We start from the raw sequence: 23,739 nt of genomic DNA, 5'->3' as shown, positions 1-23,739 counted from the left end.
GCGCGTGCGTGTGTGTGCGTGCGTGCGTGCATTTTTGTGTGTGTGCGTGCGCGCGTGTGTGTGTGCGTGTGTGTGTATGTGTGGGAGGGAGGGAGGGAAGATTGACGAGTAAGGCTTTGACCTCAGTGTGTAGGCTGCAGCAAAGACACATGATAACATCACTCTCCTTCTCTCTCTCTCTCACACACACACACACACACATACAAGCACACACACAAGCACACACACAAACACAAACGATAACATCTCCCTGGTGGGTTGCCTCTAAAGAGTCTCCTCCATCACTGACTGCAGAGGCCCTTTTACTGCAACAGAAAGACTACTGCATTGCATGCAGACACACGCAAGCATGCACTGTACATGCTGACTCAAGAATACACACTTCATAGTAGCACACACACTTACATGCATGTGTATATACACACAGACACAGGGGATCATGGATGTATCCTGCAACACCGCTGCAGTGGTCACTGCAGCCTATCTCAAATTAAATAGCAAAAAATGGAGCTGAATAGGCATTTTGTAATAGAAAGAATGTGTGTCACAAACAATGTTGGACCAGTCCTTGAGCTCTCTTTTACTATGACTGCAAAAACAAAATGTGATTTTTTTTTAAAAACGGGCTTTTAATCTGCAGTGCATTGAGCTTCCAGTAACATGTTGGTTTTATATATGACCTTAATCTATGTTAAAATCTGAAATTTTAACAAAAATCACTGCTTTAAAAAAGGATTGCAAGATAGCTTAGTATTTAATGGATAAAAATATAACTACATCAATCACTGGATTCCATGTTAGAGATACTGACTAATTATCCTCAAATACACAAGATTGAAGAAATATCTGAATCTGAATAACATCCAGTAATGTGAGCAGCTTATTTAACCTATAAATCATGTGTGAAGCATTATCCTTAACTCTGTGACTCCACACCCTGTCGGTATATGATACAGCATTAACTTTAACATCAGTTCATCCTGAAATCAGCCATAAAAAAGAACATAAGAGTGAAAGGCCAGCAAAAAGGATAAATCTCTCTAACTCAAAGCATAACGTCACTTAGGAAACAGCTGCAACACAGGATGCTAATACACAGTACACAAAGTATTTTCCTAACCGAATAACATCAGTTGTGAGACATTTGTAAATGGGACCATGACTACACAGCCAATGTTCTGGTTTGTACTGTGTGATTTTGTGGTCAAAGTACAGGATGGTGTGTTGGGATCTGTCAAGGCTGCAGGATTATAAAGTTTAGACTGACATGAGGTGGAGTGCAGAACCAGTGGAAAGTCCCCATCTGGACCAATCGGATATTTAACACTATAAAACCAAAGAGTTGAATCAAATGCAGAAACTCACAGGTGTACTGCTGTCCAGCCATTTCTAGTGCCAAGGTTTAGCTCAGGCTCTTCTGTCAGTTATATAATGCACCCAGAATTTTAAAAGGAGATGTGTCAGCACATCTATATGTTTTTCTTTTGGGGGGGGGGGACAAAAGCTCAGCATGTTTCAGGTGAAGTGTTACAGTTGGTTAGTTTGGTTAAATGAAGGCAAGTTACGACACAAATCAAAGTCTCACTTGTTCAGGTGCTTAGACGTGAATTAACTGGATCCTCCATATCTTAGCAATATCAAGTGGTGATCCTCCAGTGACAGTTTCTGCCTTTGCCAAAATGCAAATATTTTAATTTTTTTTAAATTTGTTTATGATCATTTCAAATCTAAAACGATGCACAATTTTCAAGAGTGTAGCTGTGGCCAGAGGCGTGTAACATAAACTGGGAAAAAAACAGCCACAATATAAAACATAGCTGCGGACTTCTAAATGATGTTTTTAGTGTTTATCTTGGCTTAAGTCAGTTCAGTCGCTACTTTATTAAGGCAGAGAGATGTGGGGGGGTGGATGGAGTGAGTGGGAGAATAACTGACAGGGAAATTGCAGAGGGAAATTATTGTTATTCCACAATTAAATTATATATACTGGGTGGAATCGCCCCTGACAGGGCTGACCATAGCAGCACTCCTGATGTGTGTGTGTGTGTGTGTGTGTGTGTGTGTGTGTGTGTGTGTGTGAGTGAGTGAGTGAGAGCGAGTGTGAAACTTTATCCGTCTACCAAGGCCATTGAGGCTACACTGGCAGGGAGGAGAATGTAGAAAGAGAATCGGAAGGAGAGAGAATTAAAGAGAAAGAAAAGTAGTAACATCAACAGAGTGAAGCAAAAACAGTCTATTTTAAGGCTGAGTGGGTGTTAGTGAAAACACAGCAAACCCCCGGTAATGAGCCTATTTTGAACAGTATGTACAACATACACCATGACAGCACGTAAAACAAACCATCCTCGTTGCTTGACGACGAAATCTGAACATAGTCACACTGTGTGTTTAGGCCCAAACATATTGATGCTGTAAAAAAAAAAAAAAAAAAATCCTTTCATCTTGATTTGGGGCCATTTCTCAGGGAGAAAGCTGACCTTGTCCTTGTCTCAAACCATTAAAAACACATTGTCAAATGTGAAAAATGAATGGGTTTCATGTATAAAAAATGACTGCTCAGTCTTTATTCTTCCTGAAACAATGACTCTTTGAATACACAAGGTTTCGGGTGATATGTAAAGTAAACTGGCCTTATTTTCTCTCCAGTGAAATTAATGATCCATGAAACTTGGGCAAAAACAAAGCGAAGGGTTGCACTGGCTCGTGTTGATGTTGGCTCCTGCAAGCCACCAGAAAAATGACTCTGTAGTATAAATTTGAGTAAATCCCTGGATTTCTAATGTAACAGGGATCTCTCATTTACTTTATTTTCATTGTTGACTTTTTCCTGTAAAAAATTTGACTTCAAGCCATTTGAACAGTCTCACAAGTTATAATGAGGGGGTATATTATTTTTGCTGTATATTGTATTTCTCCCCAAATCAACTGGGAAATTTATCAGTTTATTTTGATTAGAAAAAATAAAATCAGTTATGCAAAGATTTGGGTAAAAAGGGATTTCGAAAAATTCATTGGCAGCTCAAAGTTTATCTTTTATATTTTTTTATTATTGACAAATCTGGCACATAATCCGTAGTTCATTTGTATTATCTCTCAATTTTTCTCTTTATTTTCTAACACTGCAAACAGTTTTCTGATTTGTAAATTGTACCTTTTTTTTTTTTTTTAAAACACCCACAGCCGACAGTACCTCTAAAGATAATACGTTTTGGCGTTTTTTCACACATGTGAACATATCCTGTAATGTGAGTTGTGTGTCCAGCCTCGTGTTTTGCTGTGCTGTAATTTTATGTGCATGCATACACTGCTTAAGTCACGAGGGACCTGCTTGTGTTCTGATATATTTTGTTTTGTATATGCAGCTTTACCAGTTTGTACTAGTCTGTCATTGCAATCTGATCCCCCTGTGGATTGCTTTGATGGAATATCCGTCTTTTCTGCATTTTCTTTTCTCTGCTCTCATTTCTGTCTCCATTTCTGTGTATGAAAACCACAGAGAATCAATAGGCGTTGTGTTTCTTCAACACACTGAGTGGGACTGTTTGTGTGTGTGTGTGTGAGAGGGAGAGTGTGTGTGTGTGAGTGCGTGTGTGCGTGTGTGTGTGTGTGTGTGTGTGTGGTTGTGTTTTCTTGTAATGACAGTCAACCTTGTTTTTCATTCCATTCAGGTCGATACTACATATGAGACAGAGTATAGTTTATGAGCGTGCTAATAGCCCGAGACAGCAGTGACCTGCTTATGAGTTAGAAATGGAAGAAGCACAGATCAGGGGTGTGTGTGTTCATATGTATGTGTGCATTAATAAATAATGAGTTATAACTCTATGTGATGACTTGGCACATCAGGGGCACCCTGGACAGAGGGTCAGACTTCGTGTCTCAGTTTTGATGTTGCACGATGTTCAAATAATTTCAATTCAAGTCAAGTCAATTTTGTTTATATAACCTGGAATTACAAATTTGTTCTAGTGGGTTTAACAATCTGCATCATACAAAACCCTTTACCCTTACAACCTCAATTCAGATACAGAAAAACTTTTATTTATAAAAAAAAAATTAAAAAACAATAAAGGAAAAAGAGCAATTTACAATAATTTCTGTTCTTAATAAACTAAAAAACATTGTTTTCTGTGTCACAAAGTGTTGTGCCAGTGTACTCTCCACTACACCATCGATCCAATTAGCCTTAAAGCTCTTAACTTAAAATAAATTAGTAAGCACAATTCTTTGTTATATCCTAAGTCAACTCGAACACTGGTAAACAATAAAGTTAATATTCTCCTGTCTTGTGACCCCTCGTCACAGGTTTAATGTGTAACAAGTATTTTTCCTCTTCTCAGATTGCTTAATTAGAAGAGTTTTACAAACCCAAAGAGATAAACCGATGCAGTATTTCCCAAGAAATGACTAATCCTTGCAGAAAAGTCTGGAAAAACAAACATAACTTGGTGTACCACATCACATTTTTGATTTTTTGATGTCTCATTTTTTGATTTTTGTCCTGGCCCATACGTTTGGGACCACTGCCATCGACAAAGGTCGATGTAAACTACTTTTCTTATTTTATATTAGATATTATATTATTATTAGTTCTTTGGGGGGAAATGGTGACAAGGACTTGAATCTGCATTTTGGATAGACTGTAATTTGACTTGCGTCAGAGTTTGAACCAACAGACCAATAAGTGGCACCAGGGTGTTATTTTTCTAACAATCTGTTTTTCTCTTCCCTCCCTCCCTCCCTCTTCCCTCTCTCTGGTTCTCCATCCAGCACTCTCAACAACAACAACATCACCCTCATCCCCCTGTCCAGCTTCAACCACATGCCCAAGCTGCGGACACTGTGAGTATAACACACAGTCGCACACACACACACACACACACACACACAGACACACACACACATTTATACAAAGAGGTATTTACATATACTGCAGATGCTCGTACACATGCACTCTGTGGTTACACATTAACACATACACACATGCACGTGGATGAATTACTGCCCACTTTCATGTAAACTGAGTAAGTACAGAAACACACTGCACACAATGTTCACTTTCACACACACACACACACACACACACACACACACACACAGCATGGCAGTGCGGTCTGTGTGTGATCATCTAATCATGCCATAATAAGAGACCAGCTCTTCTATTGTTTCATGACTGTGAATAATCATGTGGCCATCACATACACACACACATACACACACACACACACACACACACACACACACACACACACAGACACACACACATAGATACACATGGAGATGGATACAGTAACATGTGCATGCACCACACACACACACACACACACAAACACACACACACACACACACATACACACACACACCCTTGAGTAATGGTAACTCCATTAATACCACAAGAAAGGCTTTTTAAGGCTCCGTAGTTCAATCTGCTTTGATTCATTAGAAGAAACCTCATATGCTGATGTTACTGATGTGAGCACAGACACTAAGATACACACTTACAATTGGCAGAGCCATGGCACGACATCTCAAGGGAGGCTACCCATAATCCCTTGGGGACTGTCTGAGAGGCAGACCATTGGTTGCGTTCCTGCTGGCCACAGTGGGGTTGAATTTTGCCAAACCAGCATGCAGAGAATGGGATTTCCTCCCCAAATCACCATTTTGAAGAGCCACTTGTGTGGTCACACAGCCCTACTTAACATTCAGAAATGGGGGATTTCTAAATACACAACACTGCTAAATACAAGCAGGACAACAGTGGTCCATTTATCTTTTATGACCATGTCTTCTGTTCAACTTTTGACCGACGGTGTCCGCCAACAGCCAATCACATGGCGGCGTTTGGATATTTCCTGCATACTGCTGCAACTCTAGTGGCAATACGGCTCAAAATCAGCCTTTTAAAATTGGATTTCAGGCAGCAGCACAACTGCACAGTTGCCAGGAGATTGAGTTACTAATATCCAATATCTTTTAATCAGGAGCCTTCGTCTTCTTCTGTTTTCTGTCAACACTGAGTGACTGTCTCCTCTGATTTAATCCTTCTTCCTCTTCCCTTTTTTGTCTCCTCCTCAGTGTTTTTGCTTCAAAGTTCACGTTTCATCCATCCCTTTTCTGCCTTATTCTCTGCATCTTACTCGCTTTTAATGATCCTCTCTTTCCGCCCACCCTCATCATTATTTGCTAAAATGTCTTCACTCACTTGCTTTGCTTCCTCTTCCTCCTCCTTTTCCTCTCCTTTCTTCCACCTCCTCTCTGTCCAGTGTTCACATCTCAGTCCATCCTGTCCCTTCTCCTGCACTGCCTCTTCATGCAGCTCCTTCTCGCCGCCTCCTCTGTATTAAATTTGGTGTCCGTTCTTTTTTGCCGCCCTCGGATCCTGATATTGAATTTGCTGCTTTTATAAAAACGACTTATTCAATCAATTGTTTATAGATGTCCCTGATTTGATTAGCAGGGAACTTAGAGACACCTACACACAGTGTGTGTAGGTGTCTCTAAGTCTAGGTCTCTCTGAGTTCCCTTGTGTCCCACAGTGTGTGTAGGTGTCTGTGTGTGTGTGTGTGTGTGTGTGTGTGTGTGTAGAAACTTCTCTTTAAATTAAATGGCTTACCTCCCCTGCCACCTTAATCTGTGATTTCTTCAGATGGCCACTATTTAGTTCATGCTATCTGTTTTTTCTCACACGCTCGCTGTCTCTCTCTCTCTCTCGCTGTCTCTCTCTCTCTCTCTCTCTCTCTCTCTCTCTCTCTCTTTATCTCTCTCTCTCAATCCATCCATCATATTTTGCCTTTTTTCTTTCTCTTTCTTTCTGCAGTATCCTTCTATTCTATTAGCAGTAATGATATCACCTCATGGTGCCTCTTATTCAGAAACTTGAACCAATGAAAAGATTAGAACTCCCACTGCTTGTGTGTTTGTGTAATTCATTGCACTAAAGATGTGCCCGGTATCCCTCAGAAAAAGCACAGATAGACACACACACATGTTCATGAAAACATCATGCACCGTGCACGTATTCACTCGCAACCAATGAGCACAACAAACGCTATCACTGACTTTCAGCTACATAGAAACACACCCGACACACACACACACACACACACACACACACACACACACACACATACACTTTCTCCATACCCCCTGCCTGCTCCCATTCTCCCCTGTGTTTTAATCCTACTTGTCAGTAATTAAGGCTGAGCCGGGGGTGGGCCGGGACGTGGCTATCTCCAGGCGGGGGTTTGACTATAAACTGGATTTATAATGGGAGAGCGGTATTAAAACCCACTGCCCCCGCTGCTAGCATCAATGAGCCCATCTCTGTTCCATAACAGGATTTGTCCTCTGCTTTATTACAAAGGGAGGCCTGTCTTCTGAAAGGCTAGATATCCCGGCTGGCATATAATACGCTGACAAGACATTCTGCCGTTCCTCCTCCTCCTCATCTCTCTCTCTCTCTCTCTCTCTCTCTCTCGCTCTCTCTCTCTCTTTCTCTCTCTCTTTCTCTCTCTCTCTCAAGGTGTCAGATCCAGCTAGTGCCGCCCGTAGAGAGTCTCAGCTCTGTGAAACATCACCTGATGAGCAGTACCATTTAATTAAATCCTATTATTGTGAAAATGTAACTTAAAATATGATTTAATGTATTTAAGATGTGATTAATTTCCCATCATCCTCTCACGTTAACAATGCGATTCAGTGATGAGAGAATCTTAAGTACTAGAATCATTTAGTTTACAATAAAATGATGTGCAAAATTCAATAATATGTTGCACAATACATTAAAGGCTTGGTTCACTTATAAATAAACATATTTTCTCTCTCTAACTATGCAGATAAATTTGCCCTTTATGGTTCCAGATTGTCAGATTTTTCTCTTGAGGTTTCTGCCTCCACCTCATTACACTGAAGGTTGAATAAAGTTTAGTTTTTCTCACTCTCAAGATTGAAAGTGACATCTCCTTCCAGAAACTATGTCCCAGTTACTCATAATTATTGACAGACTGTGCTGTCAAGATTTGGGATTTGCACCACTTTCTACTAAAGAAATAGTCCTTAGGGAAACTGTTGTTTTCGCATGATGTGTTGAGTTCCTCAAGCAGCAGGGGCGCTGGCTCGGGAAAAACCCCACAAACAAAATTTCATTCATCTGTGTGCTGGTGAAGTGGAGAAAAGAGAAAAGAGGAATTGGAAGGAGGATAGTGGAAGATATAAAACCAAAACTAACTGTAAGGATAGATACATGTAGCAACAGATGCATGTGAGAACATATATTTGGTGAACTGACCCTTTAAAATATCTTTCTCTGGGGGTCTGTAAGCCTAGAGATCTGAGACGCACCCCATGCCCATGTAATCATACGTCTTGTCACTCTTAGCTAGTCACTATAAAACCAAATCAACAAATTAACCAAGAATCATCTAAATAGATTTTTGAAATACCATTCTTAATAAATTGATTTGCTCCATGTTTTCCTCTCTTCGTCATCTCCACCTCTTTACATTCATTTTCTCGTTCTCCCCTCCAGCCTTTGTGTCCACTCTCTTCATATCTGAATCTGTCTTGCCTTCTTTTCAGTCTCTTTTTCCAGACTTATCTTCTTCTTTCCCACCTCTGTCTGTGTCCCCCTTTCCTGTGTCTGCCTTTCTACATAGATTGTGATTTGGCCGTATGTGTCCTCTCTCTAGAGGGAGTCTTATTGTCACAGACCTTGGGGGAAATGAGAGCCGAGGATATTACCTTGTGTGTCTGAGTGAGAGTGCCTGTTTGTGTGTGTGTGTGTGTGTGTGTGTGTGTGTGTTTCACCCAAGCGACGGCCTCACGATCCCGGCCAAGGGTGTAAGCGGTGTGAAAAATAGAACCTATTTGAATGCAGACTCAAATACATTTGCTCTATCTGAGCTCAGTTTAACTTCACAGACTTTCTGAATGTATGAATTGAATTATGAATTTTTGAATGTAAGCATTTCATATTCACAGGTCTTATTGTGTCTGGGTCTTATTATTATGCACTGATAACTGTATTTAATTACACATGATTTCTGATAAATAACCATTCTCTCTCTCTCTCTCTCTCTCTCTCTCTCTCTCTGTCTCTCTCTCTCTCTCTCTGTCTCTCTCTCTCTCTCTCCCTCTCCCTCTTAGTCGTCTGCACTCAAACAACCTCCACTGTGACTGTCACCTGTCCTGGCTCTCTGATTGGCTCAGAGCCAGACGGGGCTTGGCTCCCTTCACCCAGTGCATGGCCCCCGCCCACATGAGGGGCCTCAATGTCCCAGATGTGCAGAAGAAGGATTTTGTCTGCAATGGTGAGTTAACATTGACACACGTAAGATTCTGTTCAAACATTACAGCGCTTCAACTTGGCTGAAGGTCACCCTGAAGAACACTCAGTACTTTCTGTGACAAGCACAGTGAGAATATCTCTTTCCTGAATGAGTTAAAGTGGTTGGTGAAAAACATTAACATTGGTTATTGGTTTTGGGGAGGGGGGGTATTTTTTGATTTGGCGTCATTCCTTCTTCAGCACATTGACCCAGAACTATCATAAGAGTGAAATCGAGCCTGTGGAATAACGTTTGAAAAAAAAAAATGACCTCGAACGACTCAGCTACACTCATGTATACAATACATTCTTGACAGAGAGTCAAGTAGATGCTCCCAGCTGAATGTAATGCTGCTGACAGCTAGCGACGAGGTATACAATACAGAGAGTGTAATAAACCTAAAGGCCATTATTACAAGCAATATTGTTATCGACTCCAGACAGCTCAGCATTGAGTTTATAACACTGAAGGAATTACACCGTGTAGAGCGCATAATCAGCTAAAAGGCTGGTATAAGAGCAGTGGTGTTATCAGCTGCAGATAGTATAGGCAATGTTTATAGGCCTCTGATTCAGCTCTCTGTGCTAATAGACTGTCAGGTCAGGCTGCTCCCTCTTTATTAGCCTTTAGCCTGTCTTTTCTGCCCACATGCTCCATACCAGACACCCCCCTTCCATTCTTTTTCACGGTTCCTTCCCTCCTTTCATTTGATTTCCTCACTCCCCCTTCTTTCCTCCTTCTCAATATCCAGTAATATGTTGTGTCCAGATGCAATTTCTTCCTGTTTCCCCAAAGAATTTAATTCCAGACACATTGTAAAAGGTTCTGTAACAGCAGGAGGAGCATCATGGGACAAACCTCCCAACTGAAGCTGAGACTAGTGTCATGAACAAAAACTGAGATAAAATACAAACATTGCATTACTGACACTTATTGACACTAATAGCGAAAATAAAAATGGCAGAATTTTGCGGAGGTGTACGTACACTTAAGACAGAAGTTTCTCTATGAACCACTTTTTCAACAAAAGCCAGTGTATCTGGTCAGTGTACCCAGACTCTGATACTGCGTATCACCATCTCCAGGTCCGGCCCAGACGGAGTCGAGGACTTGTGTTCCACAGGTGGCCGTGTGTCCACCCAGCTGCAGCTGTAACAACAACATAGTGGACTGTCGGCGCAAAGGCCTCACAGAAATACCAGCCAACCTCCCTGAGGGCATCGTGGAGATGTAAGAACATCTTATTCTTAATTTTCAACATAACGTATTTTGCTGTCAAACTGGTCACATGGAGAAGTCGAACGACCATGATGGACTAGCCCTTTCTTCCAACCCAGAATGCGGCAGACCATGAGTTTTGCAGTGGTAATCTTTTCTGGATTGCAGCCAAACTCGCACACTTTGCTTCCTCCTTCTTTCAGTCTCTTACACACATATTTAAACACACACACACACACTCATCCACATATACTCCAATGCGACATGTTTGATATCCGTATTGAGCGCTGTACCCTGTTTGTTTGTACAGAGGACAGCTGGTTGATTGCTATGTGAGTAAAGGAGCAATTCTCCCCCGCAACGCTACACCAATACCGCTATACCTCTTCAGCATAAGTAATGGATTCGCACACACACACACACACACACACACACACACACACACCAGTGCACACACATCGATGCAGACACACTAGTTTTGTTTGTACAAATAAAAAATGTACTTTGGCAAAAATGCATTCTTATGCCGATGCACACACACACACACACACACACACACACACACACACACACACACACACACACAGTCTGGGAGCGTCAGACACACATATATGCATTTTGATCAAGCCACAGGCACCAAACATTTGATGAAATGTCTTGGACACACACACACACACAAACACACACACACATACACGTAGGATTAGCATTGAATCCATTATAATAAATGTTGTTGCTGCAGCCAGAAACAATAGGGTATAATAGGATGATGTATTGTCAGTCCTCCAAACGGGACAAAGTCATCTTTCTGCATGCTGGTGGCAAGGATCACTGCCAAATGTGTGTGTGTGATTGTGTATAGTGTGTGTTTGTGTGTGTGTGTTCATGTACGCGCGCGCGCTTGTGCTGAATTGTGTTAATCTGTCTTCTGTATTGAAATGTATTCATAAAGGAATTTCACAAAACAGGTTTGTCTCAAGGCATTTAACTTCATTACACCTTTCATTACACCTTAAAAGGGATGTGTGTGTTTGAGTGCGCTTTGAGTAGTGTGTGTAGGTGTATTCATACACGGCACGTCGTGTACCTGCTCACCTGCCAAAGACATCTCCTGTTTCTGTTGTCATTTAATCACCTCTTCACCCTATGGATTTTTTATCTAGCCTCTTAAAATGTCTTCTCTCTAATACATCCTTTGATATTGAATCTCTAAGTGTCTTTGTATCAACCTTGTTTTACTGCCCCTGATATAATTTGTAACTTGTTGTGTGCGCAGATTGTCTTTGTCAATATCTGTACATCCTTGATTCATTTTGACCCCCTAGTTGAAATAAGGTGTTGTCGGCTGCCAGCGGTGTGAGGTGCAGAAATTTAGAGAGGAACACAAGCCAAGAAGCAGCTACCTGTTAGCGTTGTGTTGCATTCAAATGCCAGCACCACTTCAGAGTTTAATTTAAAAGCCTTGTTACAGAGTAGAAGTTACAAACTGATGCAATAAATTCACTTAAATTGCATTTAATCTCAGCAAATGTGATCATTTGAGTCAATATCATGAAATATATTGGTCGTATTAAGCTGCAAAGTCACTTACAGCAGTTAAAGACAAAGAGTATACAATATGATGATAGATAGATAGATAGATAGATAGATAGATAGATAGATAGATAGATAGATAGATAGATAGATAGATAGATAGATAGATAGATACTTTCCAAGGGATAGGGCTAAAGAAAGAAAAAGAGGGATGGCGAGTGGAGGTCAAGAGGAGGACTGGGTGTTGGCTGAAAAGTGGGAGGAGAGGAAGAAGAAGGGCGGATTAGTTCCCATTTATCATTCTGACAGCTGACCCTGTGGCTGGCCTTGGGACCTCACCGCATCCCCCTCTTCTCTGATTTTTCCTCTCCTCTGCCCAAGTTGTTCACACTTTTCCACTCCTCTGATTTCTCCTTTGTCGTCCTCCTTTCCCACTCCAATGCTTACGGCGAGTCTGCCACACGTCTTTGACTTTCTCATTCCCCTCTCCTCCTCCACCTCCTTTGCTTTGCTTTGTCCATTTCCTCTCCTCCGTCTCATAGCAGAAACAAGGAGACATGAAGAATGCATGAGCTACAACAGACAAATGTGTTTCTGAGACCATCAGGAGAGCAGAAACTAAACTACAGTACATTTCCCAAAATGTGGGCTGTGGGCCTAGTTCTGATGGCTCCCCACATGATAATAGAGTAATACTACCAGTATGGTGTAATGAGTCTGCAGTCTCCTGGAGAAAGAGATGTAATAAATTCCCTTTGGCCCTTCGCCTGAAAAAGTCGAGGAACCGAGAATATGTTCATAAATACAGTCCGGCTTCATCTAAAGAGGGAATTATATGGAAGATTCAAATAAATAAAATATTAGAAATTATGATTTAGTGAATTGTTCATGTACTGCTGACAGTCCTATAATTAAAGCAAACTTTCCATGTTCAATTAGCGGATTCAAGCTTGTATTTTATCATGGTTGAGTGACAGCAGGTTTGATGTAGCCAGTTAGCTAGCTGTCATACTTTGCCTTTATAAACATTTATATATATATGATTCCACCTCCCGAACACTCACTGAGCAAACAGGTATTGTGGTCGGCAGTCCAGGTTTTGGTTGCCAGATCCGCCTCCTGATTCAGAGGGCTGGTCCCAGGTAAGCTTATTACCACTGAGCTGCAAAACTCAAGTCAACGTTTCACACTGAGTGACCTTCACCAGTTCCCGCTGCAAAACACAGACCAACCTGCAGAAATATTGTGTAGATGTTGATCGGAACAACCACCTTTTGAACCTCTTTGTACACTTGTGTTTGGCTGAGGTTGAGGTGTAAAACAGGACGTCATGATAACCAGTGATTTCTCTGTCCTGAATGCAATTAAAGGAGAGAAAATGAACATACTAAGTTTTCCATGATGTGCAGCAGATTTTCTTATTTTATGTTTTAGGGGGAAAATCTTCTTTGAATTAATGATTTTTTTTTAAATAAATGTTTAAAGGTTTATTAAAGATCAACGAACTCCATTTTTTCTCAACCCCTCCCTTCTCTCTCTCTCTCTCTCTCTCTCTCTCTCTCTCTCTCTTTCTCTCTCTCTCCAGTCGTTTGGAGCAGAACCTGATTAAAAGTGTCCCAGCAGGAGCCTTTACTGTCTACAAGAAGCTCAAGAGGATGTGAGTGTGTCTGGCTATAACTGCATACATTTAAACACACACACATGCACACCAGCATACATGCACCTATATGCATTCATAGGCTGATATATGCTTTAATACATGTAATTTATTTATCTATTTTGTTTAACTGGCTTTTAACCAGGTGGCTCCCAATCAACCTCAGCATTGGGAAGATATGATCCACTGAGCCAAAGGCTTGTAATAAATAAAGCTCTATGACCCTGATTCTTGTCGAGGGCTTCAATAATATTCACATTCTTTATTGCAGCACTAATGATTCTTGTTTGTTTTCTAAAGTGAAACTAATAGTCTAACAAAAATTACATTAATGCAAAAAAAAGTGCAGTCACTAGAAGTTAGTCCATCAACGCTGACATGATGTTATGTAAATATTTTGAAATGTGGCCTCTTTTCTGATGGGGGGGGGGGCAGGTCGGCTGATCTCAGTGTTTTGTCGTGAGCAAACAGAAAAGATAGAAATGCATCTGAAAATGGAAACAATGAAATTTGCAGCGACTAAAATGTCAAGATTTTCACATTTTCATGTTCATGTTTTAATAAAACATTTCACCTCAACCTAGAAGTTTAATTAACAAAAGCATAAGCAGTTACTGAAGTCTATAACATTTACAGACTGTGAGCTACACAGTGCCGTAGTCACTATGGAGATCACAGTCTCTTTCACACACACACCCACACACGCGTGAAGCTGCCTTATCATGCAAATGCCGGAAAATGCCAGAGCTGCAGACTTGTGCACGGTTGTAAGGTTATCCACCCATGCACACACACACGCACATACACACACACACACACACACACACACGCACACACACACACACACACACACACACACACACACACACACACACACACACACACAGAATTTTAACCTAGACCGAAGTGTTAAATAATATATCTTACAGCGGTGGAAGTGAATGACATGAACTGCACTTAACATGCCACTGCTTCCACTTTCTCTCTCTATCTTTTGCTCCTGTCACTTCACTTTTTTCCCCTCACCCTGTCCATCTCTCTCACTCTCTCTCTCTCTCTCTCTCTCTCTCTCTCTCCCTCTCTCTCTCTGTCCCTCATTTACTTACACATCTAGCCCTTCTTACTTTTTTTTTTACTTGTCCCCTTGCCTTGACCTCTGCTGATGTATTCTCTCATGATCATTTGTCAGACAGTTCTAGGACATTCACACAGAATGAACCCCATTACTGTGTATTACAGTAATGCACTTATCTCCTCCCTCTCTCTCTCTCCCCCCAGTGATTTGAGTAAGAACCAGATTTCTGACATTGCCGCAGATGCCTTCAGTGGCCTTCGCTCACTCACCTCACTGTAAGTATTACACACCTACCTGCAAACAAACTCACACCCACACACAGGCATGTACACAAATGCATATCCAGACAGCAAAGTAATTGGGCTCCCAGACATTTAGCAAATAAAAACGTTGTCGCTGTCGATGTTGACAACAGGAGCACAATGCGATTGAGTGTGCGTACGTGCCGGTTTGTGTGTGTAATTTTATGTGTCTGTAATCACCCAGTGTGTGTGTGTGTCACTGAGGGTGATAAGAACATGAAGGACAGTTTAATTTGAATCAATCTGGAGCATGAAAATGAGACAGACAGTCAGACAAGAAGGGGCAGACAAGGTGAACTCTCCTGGGTGTTAAGACCGAGCACACACATGCGCATTCACGCACACACATACACACACAAACACATACACATACACACACACACACACACACACACACACACACGCAAGCACATAGAGCGGAGTGAACAGGAACAGGAATGTCACTGAGAAGCCACGGCTTCTGCAGTAGAGGCCAGCTGAGGCGTGATGTGACAAAATATAAAATTGCTCAAGTGAATTAAATGGTTGCAACTGCAGTCGGAAGCACATCTCAAACATAATTTCAGTTTTTGACAATCAAATGAGATAAATGGTCCAAAGCAGCATGCTTAGTGAAGAAAAGCTTCAGTGCAGTAAAATGAATATGCTGTGCATATTTTTTTTCTATAAATTAAAAAGTTAAAAATTGCTACACTGCAAAGAGTCAACTTTTTGTCTTTGATTGCAACACTACCTCAGTTCTTCTCACTAAAATAGTTTTTCCAGCTGGCTGAGCTTGATGGCTTTTTCACTCCAAGCAGATATTGATGGTCTTCTTTTCCTTTTGGAGAGCCGAACATTAGTAGATTTATATAGAACATGGATTGGGCAAGGAAATAACAAAGGACATCTTGGTTTTCAGAATCATGTGTAATTGTTTTGTATAACGGTTGGCTAGTGTCAGCCCAAACAGCTTCATATGACAGTTAATGTTATTACATGCTGACAATAAAACATATGCATCTGTTAGAGGCATGCCATCTGTTTGATTTAGATGGAAATTCACAAGACAAGTAGGCAATTTTGCAATTATAGCAGCACCACTCAACATTGAAATATTACAGTCAGTCATTCTACGGGTACGATGGGTGTGATTCAGGTTATATCTCTTCAATAGCATCATCAAAACTAACGGTGTCCTCAAAACAAAAATTGAATTTTCTTTTCATGAAGCAAAAAATACACTTTAATTTGATAAAATATTACTAGATGCCATAACTTGTGGATGCAGAGCAGGGCCCCTCTCCAGTGGCTGACTGTATCGGGAATCAGGAAGTATTTTGTTCCATCTCGTGGCAGGCTTTACACCACATAAGTCCTAGCGTGTAAGCAAAGCCTTAGAAACACTGTAACCTAAATGACGTTGTTTTGACTGTCTTGTGCAGGGTGCTGTACGGCAACAAAATCACTGAGCTGCCCAAGGGATTGTTTGATGGACTGGTTTCCCTGCAGCTACTGTAAGTACTGTCTGTCTGGTCTTTTGTTAAGCGTGTACCTGTGTGCATGTGTGTGGTCCCTCCAGAAAACAATGAAATATATTATTCAGTAAGTGAAAGAATAACACACCCAAACAAAGGAAACCAGGAAACGCTGTACTGTTGTGGATTTGTAACAGCCTGGTCCAAAATCTCTGTACAGCTTCAGTTTCTTTTAGGGAATGGTATGACTCCCTTGTTGTAGGTGATTTATAAAAATGGAACATATTTGTTTTGTGGCTTAATTTGCAGAGCGTTCATACGTCTTCATACTGTAGGCCTGCAGGTTTTTAGGAGAAAAAAAATCTGTGATTGCGTGATCCATATTTCTAAACATACTGTGTACGAAGGCGAACTTAAAAGTTTTATAATTGACTCATGCTACTCATGTTATGACAGATGTTCATCAGTGTCATTTGACAATTTCTGTTAAGTTGTCAGTAATACGTATCAGTTACAACAGATGCAGCATAATGAGCGGATATGGCTGCATTTATGTTAAGACTTGATTTTTCCTAATCACGGTAGAATGATTTGGTGATTTGGCACCAGCGAGTCATATCTACAGTACATTACCCCTGGACCATAATCACAGCTCGGGCTACTGTTATAGATCCTTATTGCTTTAATATATGGTGGTAATTTCATGAGTAAGAGAGCATCAGGCGTTTCACCCACAGTCACAGGACCAAGACTTGTTAATAATCACTATAGTGCAGGAGCAACTACTGTAGAATACCCTCTTCATGCATTAACCCTCCATCTGTCCTTTATTGTGTGTGTGTGTGCGTGTGTGTTTGTGTTTGTGTTTGTGTTTGTCTGCCTGCAGCGAGTATGTTCTTAAGTGATCAACATGAACCAAATTGGTGCACTGTAATAAAAACTGTGATCTCCCATAGTTCTTTTAGTATTTAGTGTCTACAAGCAGAAAACTATTAGTTGTAAGTAATTCCTCATGGGCACAGATTCCAGCTGCAGCAGTGGTTCAGCATGCAGTAAAAAAATAAATAAAATTCTGGCTCCTATAATGGCTACATCGGTACTGTATGTGGCATATGGTCCTCACAAATGCCGCAGTCCACTGCAGAAGCAGCAAATGTTCTGGGCTTTTCCGTCGTAAAGTGAAGTGAAGCAAAGAGAATGAGGATGAGTGAATCTAACCCACAAACACCTTTTACGGGCTGAGGTGGATCATTGGGATGCATGGTGCATAGTCAGACACAGAGAGAGAGAGTGGGGGGGGGGTTGGATGGATAGATGGATAGATAGATAGATTAATGGATGGATGGAGAGGAAAGATGGAAAAAAGAGACATGGGTAAAGAAGATGAAAATGGAGAAACATACAGTTTAAATTCAGAAAAGATTAGAAAAGAGAGCGAAGTAGAAGTTTTAAATTTGGTTTTTCAATGTCCAAGTATGTCTCATGTGACATCATTAACACTTGGTAGCCCCTAATTGGAAAAGCATTTCCCTCAGAGCCTGTGATGATGCCGCAGTCACAAACTGTTAAACACTAAAACACTGAATGTTGAATATTGTCTGTACATGCATGTGTGATCCCTTAAGTAAGCTAATACAAGACTGCTTCTATGCATTTGTGACTGCGTCAATCAATGAATAAATAAAGCACTGAATGATTAGTTAATATTCATGTCTCGCCACATCATTGGTCAGTCCCACAAAAAGACATTTGCCTGAGGGTGTTGGTGCTTGCTCAGCAGACACAGGGAGGGAATATGTCTTTTAATATTTCGCCACTGATGGAAGAAAAGCTCCCATCTCCAGAATTTGTCAAGAATTTCCAGACGATGTTATTTTTCCATATGGCGTGATTATTATAAATTATATATTAGCTTTTGCTGGTGAATCAAGCAGCATGTCAACCTTCCATGACAAAGATGTGTTTATTGCTTTGTATAGCTAGCGGTCTGCTGTTTATATTGTCTGCGCTGCTTTGTTTTACTGGTGCAGTTTCAAGTAATTAGTTCCCCCTGTGAGCTGCCTAATGAGGTGTGGATATGTCGCAGAGCAGCATGTGTGTGTGTGTGTGTATATATCTGCTTGTGAGTGCCTGTGAGTGTGTGTGTGTGTGTGTGTATGTATAACTGGGTTGTGCCAGTATGGGCGCTCGTTAGGATGACTTGAGGTGATTAAGCTGAGCTGCTATACCAAGTACCGAGTTAGTCACCTGTCAAACAAAGAAAAGAGGGAGAGAAAGGACAGGAGAGTAAGTGAGAGAGATGAAGAAACATAGAATGAAAGAAAAGACATTAAAAAAGAGTTGCGTATGGCCTGTGAGAAGAGAGCAAAAAGGTGGAGAATTAGAAGGACAAGGTGCGAGAAAAGAGAAATACAGGGGAAAACTGACACTGTGGATATATATTAGCTAATGAATTGCAGGTATGAAAAGACAGGGAGACGGAGGGAAGGGTGGAGGTGAAAACCCTTCCTGTCATTTACCTAATCCCTCTATCACATTTCCCATTTCTTCGTCTCTCTCTCTCCTCCATTTTGACTGACAGCCTCTTTCGCTTAAATGTATATCTGTGTAACTCCAAATTAAATTTTCCCCTGTCCCTTCTCTGTCTCACTCCATTATTTCCTCCATCCCATCTCTTCTCCATTCTCCCACCTCTATCTCCTCCTTCCCCCCTCCCCTCACCATCTGTCTCTCCCATCAAAACAAGATATTACACTACCCAACCCAACAGTAGATATTCCCCTCCTGCTCCAGAAGAGAAAGTGAAAATATATAAAACCGCAATTTTCAGATTTATGGGTCATGGCCAGAAAAAATATAATCATGAGTGAAGAGGGAAAGGAGAGGCCATAGCGAAGGACAAGGTGGGAAATAGTGAGATGAAGAGGACAGTAAAGGAGAAGTAAAGGTTTTGCATCTGGGAATAATGAATTGTCTCATTATCTGCATATGTGTTTATTTTTTGTTTGTGTCGTGCACAGAGATAATGAAGCAAAGTAAGTAAAAGACTTACAAATAAAAAGTGAATGCTGAACGGCTCTTCCTTGTGTTTCAGACTGCTGAATGCCAACAAAATTAACTGTTTGAGAGTCAACACCTTCCAAGACCTGCAGAACCTCAACCTGCTTTCACTGTACGACAACAAGCTGCAAACTATCAGCAAAGGACTGTTCGCCCCTCTGCGCTCGATCAAGACTCTGTAAGTACATGCTCTATATTAGAGGAACACAAGCTCAGTGCATTTTTGATTGATTTTGTCTATTGAGAGCACAAATGTAGGTTTATGATATTCAGGGCTACACATCCGTCATCATGATGATCCGTCAGAAATGAGAGGAGTCGCAGAGGGTTGCAAAGTATTACTAAAACACGTAACACCCCTTCCCCTCTCTTCCTTCCCTCTCTTTAGTCATCTGGCCCAGAATCCCTTTATGTGTGACTGTCACCTGAAGTGGCTGGCTGACTACTTGTTTGACAATCCCATCGAGACCAGTGGAGCACGCTGCAGCCACCCCAGAAGGCTGGCTAACAAACGAATCAGCCAGGTTAAAGGCAAGAAGTTCAGGTGCACAGGTAAGGCGATGAGTTCACACAGACACGGCTAATACACACACACACACACACACACACACACACACACACACACACATACACAAACAAACAAACACAAGCAAACATGCAGGGAGTTGCCTCTGAAGGTTAATAAAGATTCATATTAATCAGGTCAAAGGTCAAGTGTCAAGCTGTACAGACAGAACATTCACACTCTGTCTCTCTCTGTGTATTACTGTGATTTTCTTTGATACAAGCAGCGGGTCTCACTAATTACAACACAAACCAATTCAGTATACTGAAGCAGCACAGTAAAGAAGTCAGCAGGGATTGGCCATAGACTGTGATCGCCCACTTGTGTGAAATTATGACTGTGTATACACCTCACATCCTCAGTGCAGAGGCTCGTCTCATTGTTTTCCCTGTCTTAAATATAATATATTTTTTATGGCTTACTGGAAAATACATTTTTAAAATCCCTTTACAGACATTTTATTAACTATTTGATTTTGCTAAAACGGCGGTTGCGAGTAAATCGTTGGATTACAAAGCAGAGTAATATGAGACCTCAACTGTATTAGCTTCCGCAGTCACTTTAACCTTATACTGAACGTGACTGTGCTAAGAAGAGATGATCATGTAACAGAATTATCAGAAAAGATAAGGGTATCTTGTGTTTGTTTTACAATGAGCAACAAGGTGGGTTGTACAACAGTTCGGTTGTGTTGTCATTTAGTGGTCTTCTATCACGACCGTTTTGGAGCGTGGAACCTAAAGAAAAACATAACAGCACTCCTGTAATGATAAAAGAGGAAGTACTCAAGAAAAATTGGATAACAGATTTTTAAAGCACTGAAACAATAGTTCCCATCGCAGTCGTCCTAGTTACATCAGTACGCTGTAAAAAGTGCGTCTCCAAGGCCGACTATTTGCTCACATGACATTTCCACCCCTCCTGTTTCCTAAAATGCTGTGCTCCAGCCTAAACTGGGCACACCATTAATAGCATAACCAATACCATTACATTTTGAAGGCTTTTATCTTTTATCCAAAGTGCTTTTTAGTATCATGAGCACATGTGCTGTATTTTTAGCATGGGAGGTCTCAGTGGTAAGGAAACCCCTAATGTTAGTGCTCTGCCCATGGAGCTAATCAAGATAACTAGATTAGAAATGCTCCAAAAACTGGTCCTGGCAGTCCTCTTTGCTTCAGCCCCTCCTCTCTGCAGTCCCATGCCTCTCCCTGCATCTTCTCTTCCTCTATGGACCTGTGTGGACATTTTCGCTCTCGGTGGACAGTTCTCTGGCTCCGCCTCCCTTCCTGTGTGGATCTGCAGCTGTCTGTTGCCTCTCCTATCCTGTGTGGACCCTGACCCCTGACTGAATGGTGCAGCTCTCTGTTGCCCCGCCTTCCTCCTGTGTGGACCTGCATTCTGATTGGTTCGTGCAGCTGTCTCTTGTGCTTGATCTAACCATGTGGCCCCGCCTATTGTGACATCACATGGTTCCGTCAAGCGCCAGGGACCGCCGAGCACACGCCCACCTGCCTCTCCCAGCCAATCACACTTGGAGGCTAAACACTTCTGTATGTTTGCATTCATGTGTAGGGCTTCTGATACATGGGACTTTAACTGTTGTTGAAATGAATGAGCCATTGACAGATAATTAGACACCAAAATACTAATAATCAATCAGTGTTGATTGTCAGTGCTTAACTGGTGTTCTACTCTTGGGCAATTTAAAGGTGCCCTGTGGAGTTTTCCTGTCAGCAAACAAAGGTTATGTTTACAGTCAGTGCTTGTCACCACAATTCATCGTGTGTATTCTTGAGATCTAAAAAATGTGTTCAATTAATTCCATTAATCTTAAAACATTTGCAAATTCAACATTTTTTAATATTTGAAATGGTGCGTTGTTTATATCCGTGGCTTGCAGGCCGGGAATCATCTTTTACCCCGCCTTCTTTTGGCACATTAGATTATTGCTTTGCACGTTACCACGACCAACTTTTGATTAATGGAATAGATGTAAAACGGGCAGCAGGCCTGTGTATTGCATCGCTGGTCAAAAACTCCACAGGGTGGCTCAAGGTGGCTCAAAAACATCTACATTCACCTCGACTGCTCAATTGTCAGCATAAATTTGAACTCTACACATCTTTTTTTTCTTTTTTTTTTCAACAGATGCTTTTGCCTTAGTTTTGTTTGCTTTGGAAAGTCTCTTTGTAGGGTTTTAAACCACATAAAGAGAAATGCTTGGTACACCTTTCTGGCTGATACCCCCGCCTCTGTACAGACCCCTTTATCCTTTTCTGCTCAGGCCGAGGAAGACAGAGAAACTTAAAAAACAAAAATCAACAACCCTTCCTTTCTTTGCTTTGTCGTCTTCCTTACTTTCCTTTATTTCCTGTTCTCTCCCTTGCTCTTCCTTTTCTGTCACCTTGCCAACCAACAAGGTTTTGCGGCAACCCAGAGACACTGTTCCAAAATATCCTGCCCCTGAAAGGAGCTAGCCACATCCCATGAAAAGATAAGACATCACTTGGCGAGTAGTGATCACCTACGGAGTTCAAATCAAGGTTACTCACTGAAAAATCTCCCTAGGTGGTCTTAGTCGTTTAACAATGACGAGCAGAGAACAGCCGTACAGGGTGTGTGCCAGGAGTAAGTGGAGACAGACCGAAAGAACAAGTAGTCTGTGCCAACGTAAGAAAAGTCTGATAGGAGGGTGGTGAAAAACAGAAAAGGTTAAATTGACAGAGAACAGGCAGACAACAAAGCTGGAAGGAGAAAGAGAGAGAGAGAGGAAGAGAAAGAGGGATAACCATGAGAAATACAAAGAGCGTATGTGGCGCACAAATACAAGTGCTGCATGATGTAAACCAGGTCTATTCCACAGGCACTGGTGGTCATAAATAATATCTGCTCACATTATATCTAAATAACAGAAGTGGTCTCTGGCTCACCATGTTAAACAAAAACATCCGGGGTTAAACCACATTTATCTACAAGATGGTTCCATAAAACCACCTGGATCTCTGTTTGTTAATTTGATTTACAGTGGTAGCCATACAGAACAGCACAGTGCCGCAGGAGCCGTGGAGATGAGTTAAGATCATTCATGTCTTGCAAATGACTGGTTATATTTAACAACCTTTGGCAGCTGAAATTAGAGCAAAAGTAGAATTTTCCGAACAGTTAAACTCCCAACAGGAAACGGGTATTGATAGCCTGGTAGAGGAATGAAGACTTTTGACATGGCTACATCTGAATATGCATTATTGGCTGGATCTTTTTTGGAATAATGTGTTGCCCTTCATTATAAGGTATATATAAGTCTAACACTAAGAACTTAATGTCTCTCTGGCATCTCTTCTCACCCCCTCCATCATTTTTTCCCTTTCGCCTTCTGTCTCCTACTCCACTGTTGACTTCATTTACTGGGGATTTCTTCTTCCCCTGTTTTTGTTTTTCCGTTTCTCTTATGTCACTTTATTTCCTCCTCTCCCTCTCTCCTTTGCAGGTCAGGAGGACTATCGTAGCCGTCTGAGTGGCGAGTGTTTCCAGGACCTGGTGTGT

The 23,739-nt window shown here is 41.3% G+C and overlaps 1 protein-coding gene across 2 annotated transcripts in view; it reads left to right on the top strand.

Moving 5' to 3' along the window:
• slit3 (slit homolog 3 (Drosophila)) overlaps positions 1 to 23,739 on the top strand; it is a 242,820-nt gene that overhangs the window by 167,868 nt on the left and 51,213 nt on the right. For both annotated transcript variants that reach the window (XM_023398070.2, XM_087171703.1), the window contains 9 exons: positions 4,771 to 4,842; positions 9,148 to 9,311; positions 10,415 to 10,559; positions 13,666 to 13,737; positions 15,016 to 15,087; positions 16,539 to 16,610; positions 19,666 to 19,809; positions 20,020 to 20,183; positions 23,684 to 23,739. The exon at positions 23,684 to 23,739 is cut by the window's right edge and continues 95 nt beyond it. In XM_023398070.2, coding sequence (XP_023253838.1) covers positions 4,771 to 4,842; positions 9,148 to 9,311; positions 10,415 to 10,559; positions 13,666 to 13,737; positions 15,016 to 15,087; positions 16,539 to 16,610; positions 19,666 to 19,809; positions 20,020 to 20,183; positions 23,684 to 23,739 — 961 coding nt within the window. The remainder of the gene's footprint in view (positions 1 to 4,770; positions 4,843 to 9,147; positions 9,312 to 10,414; positions 10,560 to 13,665; positions 13,738 to 15,015; positions 15,088 to 16,538; positions 16,611 to 19,665; positions 19,810 to 20,019; positions 20,184 to 23,683) is intronic.

The sequence above is a fragment of the Seriola lalandi genome, unplaced genomic scaffold, assembly GCF_002814215.2.
Source record: "Seriola lalandi dorsalis isolate HSWRI2012SDOR001 ecotype SW California unplaced genomic scaffold, Sedor1 jcf7180002054972, whole genome shotgun sequence".
Lineage (NCBI taxonomy): Eukaryota > Metazoa > Chordata > Actinopteri > Carangiformes > Carangidae > Seriola > Seriola lalandi.
This window is presented reverse-complemented; position numbering and strand designations above follow the sequence as displayed.